The sequence below is a fragment of the Macrotis lagotis genome, chromosome 3 (assembly GCF_037893015.1).
Source record: "Macrotis lagotis isolate mMagLag1 chromosome 3, bilby.v1.9.chrom.fasta, whole genome shotgun sequence".
Lineage (NCBI taxonomy): Eukaryota > Metazoa > Chordata > Mammalia > Peramelemorphia > Peramelidae > Macrotis > Macrotis lagotis.
In genome coordinates this window covers 110,024,518-110,040,244 of record NC_133660.1, presented here as the reverse complement: position 1 = coordinate 110,040,244, position 15,727 = coordinate 110,024,518, and the positions used below count along the sequence as shown (strand labels likewise).

Below are 15,727 nucleotides of genomic sequence, written 5' to 3'. Positions count from 1 at the left end.
CTGAAATGTTCTTCCTTATCACATCTTCTCCCTTGCTTCCTGACTCTTTAAAGATAAAATTGAAATCTCACTTTTTACAGGTCTAAGTCCTACCCCTACACACTCATAATGATTTACCCTCTGAGATTGCCTTTAAATGACACAGCACTTTTTTATGTATAAATGTTGTTTGTATGCTATCTCATCCATAAGAATTTGAGTTCCATGGGGACAAAAGACTGTTTTTGCCTCTCTTTGTATTTCCAGCATAAAATCTGACCTCTACTTAGCATTTAATAAGTACTTGTTTATGGAACAGATTGTCTAATGAGTTTAATGGGTCTTTGTTATTATGACTGAAGGTATCATATTAACCTATATGATGCTTAATAAAAGTCATCACATCATCCTAGTATAAGTAATTAATGTAGATTAATTATTTGACATAGGTTGCCAAAGAGAATTATAAATGAGAGAAAGCACAGGTCAGTTATAATAATAAAAATAACTCACATTCATGAATCACGAAGAGCTTTGAGGTTTACATGGCTATTTTAAAAAACAAATAAAAAAGAACCTTGAAAGAGGTGATTTCGGGGTAGTTCGTCCTGTAGGGGTAGAGGATGATGCTTAGGACAGCCAGGAACATTATACAAAGTTATAAGTTGGACTAGGGAAAACTTCAGTTATTTCACAATTCTGCTTGGTAATTATGGTACCAAGTATAGTTGGTATATTACATATATATATATATATATATATATATATATATATACATATATATATGGGGGGGGTAACCTACACATTTATATTACTGATTTTCAAAACTCACGTTTCAAAATGTTTTGAATATAAGTTCTAAACCATGAACTAGTCTCCACAATTTGTGCTAAATACATTTAGTATCCGGAAAAACTAAATAAGGAGTAAAAACTAACATTTTCTCTAGCTACCTACATGGTTTTATAACAAATATCACTAGTCTAAAATTTCCAGAAATAATCCCTTTCCACCTTTTAAAATGTATTCCCAATTATCATCAGTATTTTCTCCAACAGACAACTCAGTTGAAAGTAACTTTTCAGAATCATTAGTTGAAACAGTAAAATCCAAATTAAGGAATTTTACCTATTGTTTACGCTTAATCCAATTTGCCTCCATTTCCTCATGTGTAAAGTGAATGGGAGAAGGAAAAGGCAAACCACTTCAGAATGCTTTCCAAGAAAAGCCCAAATGAAGTCACAAAAAATCAGAGCAGAAAAATGATTGAATAGCATATATTGCATAAATCATGTAAATTGTACTTTTTCCTAGACAAATACTGGTGATGACATTGTTTCTTTTAAAGCCATTTTGAGGAAATTGTCTTGATTTCCAGGAGTTAAAACTTTACATTCTCTCTCTCTCTCTCTCTCTCTCTCTCTCTCTCTCTCTCTCTCTCTCTCTCTCTCTCTCACACACACACACACACACACACACACACACACACACACACACACACACACACACACACACACACACACACACACACACACACACACACACAATTTCTCCCCAAATTATCCTTATTCCTTTATTTGGTGATTCATTACATTCTTCAAATCCAAATATTCAAAAAATGAACTAGGTACAAAGTTATGCATTTTACAAGCAAAATACTTTACTGTTTTCTTTTCAATTGCCAAAGGGAGTTGTAAGTGAATTATTTAAAGAATATAATGTACAAAAGAAAACATCCTTGGATTTTATAAAAATTATATGGAACAGAATTTGAAATCTTTCAATGACCAAATTGTTCCCAAGATGCCATTACTGAGAAACATGATTTGTGCCTAGAATACTTTGTCAGGAAGTTATTGTTTAGTTTCCTCATGGACCTTTACATTCTCTGGTTCTTGAGGGGATTTGGGGGAGAAGGGCCAAACAACCCTTTTTTTCCAAGAAAGAAATAACAATGAAATGGATTTGAACAACTTCCTCCAATTAGGTGTTGTTGTTTTCCTTTTTCCTAACACTTCTACTATGAGAGAACTGGAAAATATCAGGTTTCATTCACTTTCAAAATTCTACTCTGTACTTGAAAATTCAAGCATCTCTTCAAAAAGATCACATCGTGGCACAATGTTTTTGTCAGAGTGATCTTATCTTTGTTCCTCTTGGCTATATCATCTCTGGTTTAAAATCTTACCAAACTAAAAAATAGTTGATCTAGTTTGTAATAAAAAAAGAATATTAAATACCTTTGGTAAAAATAGATATATTTAACAAGATTAGAAAAGCAAATAGTTATACTGTCAAAAAGAGTATAAAAATGTACACAATAAAACAAATAAACCAAGTCAAAGGTCATAGTAAGGATAAGGCCACTGTTCTTCTTAAAGTTTGTCTCTTCCAAATTATGTGCTGTCCAATATGCTCTTCCAAATGGTAGGAATCTTAGTAATCAGTAGGGAAAAATCCAGTCTTTTCTACCAGCATCAAACCAATTAAGTTTAATCCATAATAGCAAAGTTCATTTAAAGACGAAGTTTTTAAAACACAGAACATTCTGATTTAGATAACTGAGTACAGAAAAAATAAAAATATTCCAGATGTTGTGACCTTGAGGCCAGGCATGTGAGTTCTAGATTTAAGGCAGCCAGCAGGGTCAGGTCTTCATTCATGCACAAAGATGTTCTAATCTAATTTCAACCCATGTAATGCCAAGACAACTTCAATATAAAACAGAGATAGCTCAGTAGATACATAGTATCTATGTAACTAGCTAGCTACCTACAGTATTTAAATTTCCCAATGATTGGTGGCATTTTCCTGTCCTTTGATTGGGTCTTCTCACAACAGAGCTGTTACACAACTCATGGTCGCTGTTTGGTGTCTCTTCTTGAAAACACATTTTACGTCCTGAAGATGGAAGGTTCCCAAAGCAAACAACTGAGATTATGGATGGAGAGAATGCTCAAGCCCCATTAACAGAATCAGCCATTGATTGAATGTGCTCTGGGGGAAAAAAAAGGCAGCACATTTCATGGCACTATCCTTCCGTGTTTCCTTTGCACACACAGTCACACTCTTCGTGGTGTTCCAGGAGAACGTCTGTTAGTGATTTATGCAGTCCCCTTACACCAATCCTTGGCTTCAACTGAAGTACCTGAAGGAAGATAATTTTGGTTAAACTTTAAAATAAATCACCAAACATAATACCTAGGACCTTTTATTCAATAAACATTTATTAATATCTATGTGCTAGGTACTGTGCTACTGTTTTTTAAAATTTTGTCATCAAGCCTTCCACAAAACTCATTGAGATATATAGCAGATATCAGCCTCATCACAAGTAAGTTTCATTGCAGCTGTATGTAACTTTGAATGAGCAAGTATATTATCTGATAAAAGAATTTAGTATTGAAAATGGGAGTATTCACAGTAGGAAATTGGAACCAAAAATCATCAACACATACCATCTCTATCGGATAAAATGACAGTGGACTTACACTTGCTCTCTCTGTGTGTATATGGGAGAGGGGGAGAGAGAGAGAGAGAGAGAGAGAGAGAGAGAGAGAGAGAGAGAGAGAGAGAGAGAGAGAGAGAGAGAGAGAGAGAGAGAGAGAGAGATTGGAGTTAGAAAGTCCTAATTTCAAATCTTCCTTTTTTTTTTCATTAATACCAACTGTGAGACACTGGATAAGTCTTTTAAATTCATCAGAGCTCTATACAAATATTTTAGAATGTACAATAGGAATCTGCATTGAGAGAATTTTTAAATTGAGAGTCAAATTAATTTGGATTTTAATTTGAAAATAATAATGGGCTTACAGTTACTCTGTATTTATATGTATGTTGGTGGGTGTGTAAGGGACGGAGGGAGAAAGAGAAGAGAGGTAAAGAGAGAGAGGGACGGTGATAAGTATGGGGAGAAGAATTATTAAAACTTATTATAGGAAAAAAGAGTTTGACTTAAGTTTTTTACTTCTAACTCTATAATAGCAAAAAAAGTATTTAAAATTAATTGCTCTTTTTAGTCCATTTGCAATTTATTAATAATAATAATAACAACAATACCATCACAACAACATTTTTACATAGTACATTCATTTTGACTGGTCCATTCATTCTTATTGTTTTAATATATAAATGAAGTTAGCAAGAAGCACATATTGTTCATGTTCTGGACAGAGTCTCACACCCTGGGACAACTCCACAAAAATGAAAAAATAAAATTACTTCACTGTTCCTCTGGGTGCACAGATCTGAGAACTATACACAACAGCTTCCAGAAACTACTGTTTCTGGAAAGTTGTACCATCACAGGACAGCACATGCTTCATCTTGTGACACTTTGTATTTGAGGGCTAATTCAGAGACAAATTCACAAGAAAGCATGCCTCATGAAAAGCCTGTGTCCAGTTTATGGCCTGGAGTAAAGCCAGCCCCAGTATGAGGTTTTGAAATGGACAAACAGACATTATTTCTCACTTCCAGTTTCTGATCAGAGCCAGAAGTAGAAATGCTCATAAAGCTAAGCAAGTCCCAACTTCATTGAGAACTTATTTTTTTCATGCCAGACTTTCTTAAAGTTAAATTCAAGTTCTAAATTATAAGCTTCCCCCAGATACTAATAATTTTTGTAAACAGACTAAAACCAAACCTTCTCATAACCTAGAATTTATTGAATGGCTTTTATTTTGATCACAAAATGGAATTCCCTTTTAAAATGATTATTAGAGGTTAGAGCATTATGCTTCAATGCAATTATGAAGGAATTATTCTATAGTAGGAAGAGCATTAGAATAGATATTCAGACAACAGAGTTGTCATCTAGTCTTGCTTTTACCACTGACTGCTAGTAGGTGTAGAATCCTTTTAATCTGATTCTTTGAAGCTAAAGGCATGCCATATATCCCTCACACAAAACAAGCTACTCAAACCACCAGAAGGACCACTTCAGGAAGGTGTCATCAGTACAGTCTCCAATCTACCCTCCCTACCCCAAGGCCCAAATTACCAGCTCTTCCTTATCCACAAACAGAAGATGGAATCCTCTCAGAAACTCCTTACTGGTTTATTCTAAAACCTTCAACCAACCCTGTACTTTCAGAGTCACAGACATATAAGATCATAGGTATAAAGGTGTAGAGGACTCAGAGTCCATCCTAAAGTTAATGAAAATGGAAACTAAGGTGTGAGGAGATTAAGTAACCCATTATCCACACTAATAAATAACAGAGAAGAGAGTAGAAATCAGATCCTTTTACTCTGGAATTGGGGCACCATCCATTATATCATACTTTCTTTTCAAATGCTATTCCCCAATTTACCATGGATCCCCATAACTTTTGATATCTACTATCCAAATCAAAAATCATTTTAGGTGAAAATACTTCTTTTTCCCCTCTAAAATCTTTTCAACCATCTCAGTCCTACCCAAACAGAGGGGGGACAGCTAGGTGACACAGTGAACAGAGCACCAATCCTGGAGTCAGGAAGACCTGAGTTCAAATTTTACTCAGACACTTAACAATTGCCTAGATGTATGACCTTGGGCAAGTCACTTAATCCCATTGCCTTCCAAAAAAATGGTTAAGAAGAATTGGCACTTAGCAGTTAGTTGGCACAGTGGATAGAGCCCTGGCCTTGGAATCAGAAGGACAGAAGTTTGAATCCAGCCTCAGACACTTGACTCTTACTAGCTGTGCCACCTTGGGCAAGTGAAGTAACCCTGATTACCTCACATTCAGGGCCATCTCCAGTCATACTGACTTATATCTGACCACTGGAACCAAATGGCTTTGGAGGAAAAAGTGAGGCTGGTAACTTAGTACAGCAACCCCTCACTAAAATACAATTCATGTGCTTGTCATGGCATCACCTTCCTGATATAATGGCCTTCTTCAAAAAACAAAGGACAAACATTAATATACATTACCCAGAGTCCCTACATCCTTCTGTCTTCCCCCTTCTATTGTATTCCCCCTCAATCAACAATCTTTACCCTTTCCCTCTATATCCCTACTACTTCCTAGAACTAATGGAAAAATGGCTGTCTTGTGAAAATGTAATATTCTTCATCATTATTTTCCAACTCTGGCTACTTCTCACAGGTTCCTCAACACACAAGATAAGAAAAAAGTGTCAGTGTCTCTTTTGGTTTTAAACACTTCAATATCTCCTAGAACATTTTACTCAGTCTTTTATTTGTTCCATCATATTCTATCTAAACTATATTCTACTTATTTGTATACATTCCATATGCCTTATATTCAATAGTATGGTTCTTGATGGCAGGGGGAAAAACAACATTTTCTATCTCAGTACTACAAATGCCCAACTCATACAGTGACTAATAAAGATTGTACCAGGTTTGGAGCAAAGAAGACTAAAATTAAAATCTGAACTAATACATTTATTAGCTATGTGAATATCTATTTGTACCTCAACCCTTGTCTGCCTCAGTTTCCTTACCTATAGCATGGTGATAATAATGGCACCTATCTTCCAAGATTATTTTGATGAACAAATGAAGAATTAATATTGAATTATTATTTTATTAAAATACTAAATTAGCACAGTGCCTGTTATAAAGTGCTATATAAATAATAACTAATTAGTACTGATAGTAATAGTGCTAGAACCAATTTCCATAATTTTCATAATTATAATTTCAAATAATACAAAATCAAGTACATGGCATCATTCCATGGAATACATTTTTCACATTAATTAAGACACAAATATATTCTTTCCTCATTGTACTGATATGGCTGAAAGACTTTTTTCAATAGTATTAAAAGATTTGTTTTTGTTGGGGGGTTTTAGGGTATGAGGAACCACACTGATTATCTAAAATGTACTTTAATAAAAGAAAGTAGAAGATAGTGGAGTCACAAAGGGACATTCATAAAAATACACAAATAAGAAAATAAGCATTTCTGATTTTAAAAGATTGAAAGCAACAATGCTTTCATGCATTATATTTTAATCTTGTTTCATCATATTCCCCTCAAAACTTATAAAATTAATTTTAAAATACATCAGTATTAAATACTTGTATTTAATGTGTTGTTGCTTTCTGGAGCACGCACAAAATACTTCAAAATAAAATTTGAAAAGGCAGTTATGAACCTACCTCATGATATTTTTTAGTGACTCTGCTTGGAATGCACTGACATTCATTACAATTGTGTTGACAACAGGCACAATTTCCACCACAGCGTTTTACCAGGAGGCATCCAGGCCAGAAAATAGTATCAGTTCTCTTGAGTTCCTCCCTTAGGGACACTGAGAAGTTTCGAGGAGTACAGCTGTACAGTCTTACCTCCTCTTTTAGGAGGTTCAGATCCACCACTGTAGGGTATAAGAGAAATACATAAATACATAAATGCTCATGCTTTGATTCTGAATGGGTTTCACTGGTTTCCTTTCATCAGAAAGCTAGTTATTTCATGAACAATATCTCTAACAAAGTCGTTCCTTATTGTAGCTTTATTTCAAGGCTCTATGATTTGCAAGTAGGACTTACAGTTCATTTTGCCATTAACAAAGCTTCATTATAACCAAGTTACCAAGAAAGAGATATCATTGTGTAATATGAAAAGGAGAGCCAACAAAACATTTGAGAGCTATAAATAGGAATCTTTATAGGGAAAAAGAGGGCTACACCTTTTAACCCCACTGAAATAGAAACCAGGAGAGCTTGGGGCAAGGGCAGACTTGTGTAAAATGATAAACACTTTGATAAAAAAAAAACACTGTGACATTTAAAGTGGATTGCTGGGATGTCTGCAATTAATGAACAACTTATAGAAATTAAGCAAATGGAAATTTAAAAGAACTTTTTTTGGAAAGGCAAGCTATAGAGCATAAATGAAATAAGGAAAATAATTTCAAGACAGTTGAGTAATATGAGTGGGAAAAGAAATATAGACTAGAACTTGATAAACAAAGAACACTGAATTTAGTAGAATAACTCACATTTCTAAAATTTGAATCTGACTTTTTCAGACCTTTACCCTTTTCTTCTTTCATGGACAAAAGGAATGCCTCATTGATTACCATTGCTTCTATTCTTTTAGTCATTTGGTTAACAAGATTGTGCTTTATGCCTTAAAAGAACTCATACTTATAAAGACTAAACAAAATAGTCTTTCATCAGATTGTCAGTAAATTTTGAAAGAACTATTGTCTTTCATTGCCAAAAGCTATTGCGTCAGTACAATTTTAGTGAACTATATCAATTGCACAAACATAGCAGTGAATGTATCATATATTTATATAGCAATGTGCACACTCTAAACAATTAAGTATGTTTTAGCCATATATATCTATAATATGCATATATATGTACACAAACATGTGTATATGTTAAAAGAATTATAGCTCCTATCTATAAATGATAAAAATATTTTTCAAGCTCTAGCTGTTAGTCCACTTATTTCTGCCAATATTAGATAAAGCCCAATTTAAATACAATGAAAAATCTTTGGAATATTGGTGACTCCTTCATGTGATCTTTCTAAGAATGTACAGGCAAAAATAACTGAATTATTACATTTAAATGATATATTGTCTATTTATTGAAAATGAAATTTGAAGAAAAAAAGAAATGTGATAAGTTATGTGTACAGTTAATGACTACTTTTCTTAGTGTATATCTCTATATAAATTTATTTTGAAATTTCATTCAGGTCTTAATTGGAAAAAAAGAAAAAAGATAAAATTTGACATTCTTGTTTAATTATAATTTCATAAATGATAGGATTCAAACATGTGAAAAGGGACCAAATGAATTCTTAGTTATTTCTTCTTAAGTAGGTATTTTAGGCATATTATGGAATTACAGACCCTTGGCAAACAGGCTAACAGAGAGGTAAGAAGTTTGGTCCACTTATCCTGTGTTTCCTACACCTGTGTTAAGAAGAAGGCGGAGGGAGGTGGTTAGGTGGCACAGTGGATAGAGCACTGGCCTCAGAGTCAGGAGTACTTGGGTTCAAATCTGCCCTCAGACACTTAATAATTACCTAGTCATGTGGCTTTGGGCAAGCCACTTAACCCCATTGCCTTGAAAAAAAAATCTAAAAAAAAGAAGGAGGAGCAAGGAGAGGGAGAAGGAAGAGAAGGAGGAGGAGGAGGAGAAGAAGAAGAAGAAGAAGAAGAAGAAGAAGAACATGACAAAACCAAAAACAAACCTGTTGCTATATTTTAAATATAAAGATTCATTTTCAATTAGGAAAAACTCCTTTCTGAGGAAAATAGAGCTTTAAAGGTATTGGACAAGTGGACTTCTTTGGATTATAATGTATCAAATTTAGTAATATGATGTGCTAAATGAGTTAATAAACTTTAATGAAATGGCATATTTTGACTGGTTTCAGTCAAATCAAAATCATGATATGAGAGAATGGTGATTGGATTTAGACAAAAAGTCTTCTTTAATGCATACCATTACATTTAATGCTCCATTTTAAAGTCACATAATATTTCAAAGGTTTTTCATTGTAATGAATTGGGCTATACCTAATATTGGCAGAAATAAGTTGGATGACTGCTAAGAATTGAAAACATTTCATTATTTATAGATAGAAGTCATAATTATGTTAAAGGCAAACACATAAATATTTGTGTGTTCATATATATGCATATATGGTCATACACATATGTATATACATAAATGCATATACTCCCTTTTCAATTACTACATTCAATTTTGTCCATGTAAATCTGGCTGTGAGAATCTAGGCTAAAGACTTCCATTTGAAGAGGGGAAAAGAATGCCCTGAAGTAAAAATTGTCCAATGCTTATGTAAGGACCATACTTTTTTGGAGTGTGAATGAAGCTCTTAGCTTTCAAAGGACATTCATCTATCTCAAATGGATTTAAACACACTATATCATGAAAGTAGAAAAAAATGACTGTATATGTTCACTTTAAAATGTTTACTTAACCACAATAAAAGGTTAGATAGATTTCCCAAGTGAGCTAAGTTACGGTACCTGCTACAATGTGAAAATTTAAACATACTTTCAACTTAGCTTCCACTCATTTATCATGTTTGACACAAAAGTCAAAAGCCCTTTTTAAGTACTAGCTAAGACTTGGGAAATATGCTGTGTTTTTTTTGCAGTAGCAAGGTATGAATGAAAACCACTGAACCAAGGGAAGGAGGGTAGAGAAAAATGGCAATGTGGAATCCTACTTCTTTAATATAGACTCATATTTTTTACAAAAATGTTTAGTTCATATTTGAAATCTTTGCTATCATGATTTTAGTATTCAAATTTACAGCATTTGATCATCATTTATAAATAAGACAATCTCTAACTCGATGCAAAAGAGGATATTATTTATTCAGCAAGAGATATCTTTTTTACTCTAAGACAGCAGTGTCAACTTTAGGGAATCAAAGAGAATTGAACATTTCCTTTAGAATAAGTATCACTAAATTAAAACAATACCTTCAGAATATCTGGGAAATAGAGAAAATCTTCTAGGAAATATATGTACATATTTGATTTATGTATAATAAATATACATATTATATATACATCCATATATATATATATATTTTTTTTTTCCTAAGACTATGTGATCTTGGTTATACTGCTATTAAAAATAATGGATGAATTTTCAGTCCAATTCCAGTTCAACAAAAATCATAGAATTAAATCTATTATAGGGCATGTTATTATACTTTTTAATATAAAGTTACTTTTAGAAATATTTTATTTTTTCCATTGTTCTTTCTATTCAAACTACTGATACACAAATTCAGTTCTAAGCTATTATATTACACCCTTAGTAATGCAATAGAGGGTGGTCCTTTGAAGATGAATGTGGTAACACTCTGATCTGTTTATTCAGTGGAAAATCTATTTCAATGTCTAATTAGAAGCCTTTCAAAGGTCTACTCTTAACTCCTTTGTAGGATGACTGTCAAAGAGGGAGTTGGGTTTGTCTATATAGATGTTATCCTACACCTGCATTTTAGTTTACTTAAGGTTCCAAAAATATACACTACTTTTATCACACCTACTGTATGCTGAAAATGTTAATGTTTTTGGCAAACTGTATGGTGTTTCGGTGTAGAAAGTGCTAAATGAATATTTGAAAGCTCTGGTTCAGTTGGAAGCTTTTCACTTTAGCCTGCCCTCTGGCCAAATCTGCAGCTAGCTAGAGAGTGTGCATAGTTGCAATAATAAAGACAGAGCTAAAAGGGAGGTTTTGGGGCTCTGATCCAGAGATCAGCTGTCAGAAAACAAAAACAAAAGTAGACTTGAGTTAAGAACCATTTCATCCCTATCTTCCTCTGGTCAATTTAAAGGATAATCTACTCCAAATTTGCCAATGCTAGGCTCTATTCATCTATGTTTCAGCTATGTTTGCAGATCTTCATTTTCTTGTTCTGTGGTGGGAGGGAAGGAAGTGTTGTCTATGTGCTATTCATCATCAAATCTTATAAATATGTAACAACTTTCAGCATCTGGAGGAGATTTGGCTGGCCGTGTACTTGAACACCAATTTTAAATACCAGAAAAAAGGAAACCATGCCTCTTGGCTTAAACAAAGTTTTCTAGTTGGGCAAGTCTGAACATGGTTTGTTGAGATTATAACTCACTGATCCAAATAAACTCCAACTGTCAATGCAGCATAGGACAAGAATGTGGATTCTTTATAGCAGGGTTTAGATGAATTGTCCAGGTACAATTTGCTCATGCAAATAACTCAGATGAACAAAAATTTGTGCCTCTCACATGAGTGATTCTGACCACTATTGCATTCTCTAGAGTTACCCTATGAACCTTTAGAAGACTCATTAATTATAATAATCAGAAATCATTTTTGATAATAGAAATACCACATACTTTTACTTTTTTCTTGGTGTTTGCTCATTTTGGTCAGTAAATAGTACAAATACTTGGAAATAAGAGCAAATGATATGGTAACTTTTTCATCTCAGTACAAGGTCATAGATCTTTGTGTCTCTCTGTGTATATATATATATATATGTCTGTGTGTGTGTAAATATGTGTGTATATGGGGGTGTATATATATATATATATATATATATATATATATATATATATATTTATAGAAAGACTTTTATCCCTGGTGCTAATATTCTCCAATGGAGATAGCCTATATTATTATTAGTAGCTTTATTTTCATGCATAGTCTAGCAACAGTAAGTTTATTTCTTATGTTTATTTTTTATCAATTTTGGATTTCAATTATCTACTCTTAAGAAATAGCAATAATTAGAACTTTGATCTGATCCTCTGTTTAAGTAATCTAGAAAAATAAAGTTTTCCATATCTTTCTTCTCCTCTCTTTTGATTGTCAGGGATTCCTCTAACTTATTCTGCAGCATGAGTTATGTCCTAGAATTTGATTTCTGAATCACTGGGTCTTATGAGAGAATGAGATAGGAGAAGTCATAATGAGGCTAGTTTCTAAAGAGAGAAGATGGTGATCGGGTACCTAAGGCAAATATATGATCTTTAATCTCACAACTCTGAGTATGCTATTTATTTCTTATGTGAATTTACCAGGAGCAGTGAATAGAAAATACACAATCTGAGGCTTGATATTGAAAAGGAAAGGTTACCTCGGGATTTTCGTCCAAGAACATAAGCTTTTCCAAGAAGTTGCCATGTTGGCCTGTATAAGTCTTCTAGATCCAGTTGCCATCTATCTGGTTCAAGGTAGCGGATCAGTTCTTCCAAGGTACCAAAGGCAGCAATGGCATTGTTAAGCAAGTCTAGTGGCAATGCTGAAGGGGGTAACACTGAAGGACTTAGAGCTTCTGTGTGGTGCTGAAAAGAAAAAAAACCCATTTATTAACTCTTCTAAGTAATTCAAAATTGTGATGTCTATAGCCTTTCTGCATTTGTACTAAAACTACAAGAATATTGGTATATGGTACTCATCAGGAACCAGCAGTAATTATTTTTGGAAGATTTATGATCCTTAATTCTCCTTTTTGGTGGTGATAATAACAACAATAGCTTAACAATTTTCAAAGTGTTTTCCTCACAATATCTCAGTAGTTTAATTCAGAGAGATCAAGTCATTTATCCACAGATAGACTGCCAGCTAGTGTGGGAGCTGGGATTTCAGTCCCCCTTTCTCAAAAACTAGTACTCTTTTTACACCATGCTACACAGAATCATAAACTTTAATCTTCACAAAGGGAGGCAGATGGGGATGGCTGACATTCAAATGGAAAACACAAAATGTTCCAATTTTCAAATCTGGACATCAAATAAAGGTCATTGAGTAAAAAGGTTGAGTTCCTTTTTATTTCCATAATTTTTTCATTCATTCAACAGGGATACTTGCAGCACAGTATCTGGATGGAATGGGAATAATGTCCTTAAGGTAACTGAGGTGAAAAGGTAATTTAGGAAAGGAATAAGTTGGAATGTGATGGTGAAGGCTGGATATCTACCAAAGCTTCTAATCTCTTCATTATAATTAGGTGCCTGATCACCATCTTCTTTCCTTTAGAAATTGGACTTCATATCAGGAGCAGTAATTCAGTAGTTTCCAGAAGTTCAATTTCAGATAAGAAAAGAGAGGTCTAGGCTTTTGTTCAGGGTCAAATATCAAGCCATTGTTAGAATTGTTAATCTACTACTCCCTATTCCTAGGCCTAGCCTCCTTCCACTGAAACTCCTCCAGCTGATATCTACAAAAGTCCAGATGCTGCTATAGCAGTTTTCAAAATTGCTCTCCTTGATGGCATTCACCAACTATGATTTAAAGCTTAAAGCACCCTTAGTTTGCATAGTCCAACTTCCACCTGCAGTCAAGCTTTCACTTTATGGTTACAGGTTTGATGATGTTGACTATAAAAACACATTGCAGTTAGAAAAGAGAATTGCCTCTCCTTTCATTTCTTGCAAAGTCAAAATGATTTTATTAAAAAAAAACTATTAAAAAAATCTATCAACCCCAAAACCTTAGTTAGAATTATACGTACTGACTCCTTTCACGTATTAAAACACTTGACAACATTCCAAAGAACAAGTAGGAAAGACCAGGCTTTTGTATTATCTAGAGAACCAACCTAACAGCAATTTACAAGGGAAAAAAAATCCCTTCCACAATGCTTACTTTAAAAGCTTCAAGAACAAGACATGTAATTTAACTCTATGGAATTCCATTAACATACCTGTTTCCAAGAAGAAATTTTTGGGCATCATTGTTAATAATACCAAGTTTACAGATATATGCATTAATACAATTAGAGAAGTTTAGATCTGAAAGGAAACTATTTTTGTTCCAGTACCATATGGTACCTACCAGTGGCTGCCCTCACACTTTATCAGACATTATAAATTTAGGTCAACACAAAAACAGTAACTAAGCCCAAGTTAAAATTAATATTATGTACTACTCTCCAAGACACAATGCTATTGGTCAGACTTTGAAAAAACACTGGCGATCCAAGAATTCCACACTTAGGCTACAAACTTTCTTTTCTTTTCTTTTTTTTTGCAAGGCAAAGGAATTGAATGATTTGTCCAAGGCCACACAGCTAGGTAATTATTAAGTGTCTGAGGTCACATTTGAATTCAGGTCTTCCTGACTCCAGGGCCAGTGTTCTATCCACTGCACCTCCTAGCTATTCCAAAACTTTCTTTCTAGTCCTGTCTTGTACTCTATGTTCAGTTTACTCTAACTAGGTTATTTTTCACATTTCATTTTTGTTCATATATCTTCTACCTTGGTATTTTTCCTTCCCCATATTTGGATGAACTTTTCCACCTCTTAAAGTCAGTCTCTGCTCTTAAGACCCAAGTCAATTTATCACATTTACCATGATGTTTTCCTGTCTCAGTTAGACTAGTTGTTTTCTTGTGCTCAGAGTATTTCTTAACACTTCTTCAGAACTTCTCCTTTGAGTCTAATATATGCTCTTTTGCCACAGAAGCATATATATAAACTACTCCTCCCAGACCTTATCCCAGTCCAGATTAAAAACTATTCAGAACAGGTTCTAAATTTCCTAATAGCTAGCAAAAGATCTTGAATGTAAGAGGCACTAAATAGCTTTCTAATGGTTAGTTTTATTATTGATGCATTTTTTCATAATAATATACATTTCTACAATTAAAATTTTTTGAGAAAGATCTTATAAATTTAACCTGTTTGATTCTTGATGTAAAAAAGGTTAAAGTATTCCTCCTCAAAAGATCAATATGTTAAAATAAATATCTTTTTCCTATAGAAAACTCCTTCAAAAAAAAAGGTAAACTTTCAGATAAGACAAATTTCTAATAGGGCAGAATTCAAGGCAGAATTCAATTTGAGGGGATGGGAAAACGTTCTAGATATACTTGACTTTCAAGAATTTTTTTTTCCTTGAGTGTGCTCAGGCCTCAGGGCTCAAGATAGCAGAAGTTCAATTATTGGTATATTGATGAATCATTGACATGTGTTACCACATTCATGAAATGGTTAACTGACAGAAAAATCAAACATTTCATATTTTTAAATCTACATATATGACAATTTCTTAAGAAAATACCAAATAAATAAGTTTTGTTGGAATTTCAGATTCATTACAGTGAAACCCAACAGAAAAAATAGTTGAATCTATTAAAGGACATCCTCATGACCCCTTGCCCCACCCTCTTAAGTTCAAGGAAGAATAAAGCTGGTTCCTTTTGTAAGTTCTTCTTTCCTAAGAAGGCAAAATGTACCAAAGCAAAGAAGAAAGGGAGTGGAGAGAAAGGAAATGGGAAGAAA

General features: G+C 33.6%; 1 protein-coding gene across 1 annotated transcript in view; it reads right to left on the bottom strand.

The window, feature by feature from the left end:
* Positions 1 to 772: 772 nt before the first annotated feature.
* The window catches only part of PDGFC (platelet derived growth factor C), a 230,939-nt gene continuing 215,984 nt past the window's right edge, over positions 773 to 15,727 (bottom strand). Inside the window, exons 4-6 of the mRNA XM_074229063.1 lie at positions 12,579 to 12,786; positions 7,103 to 7,320; positions 773 to 3,127 (exon numbers count right to left, since the gene is read on the bottom strand). Of these exons, the coding sequence (XP_074085164.1) occupies positions 3,011 to 3,127; positions 7,103 to 7,320; positions 12,579 to 12,786 (543 nt within the window). The 3' untranslated portion in view covers positions 773 to 3,010. The remainder of the gene's footprint in view (positions 3,128 to 7,102; positions 7,321 to 12,578; positions 12,787 to 15,727) is intronic.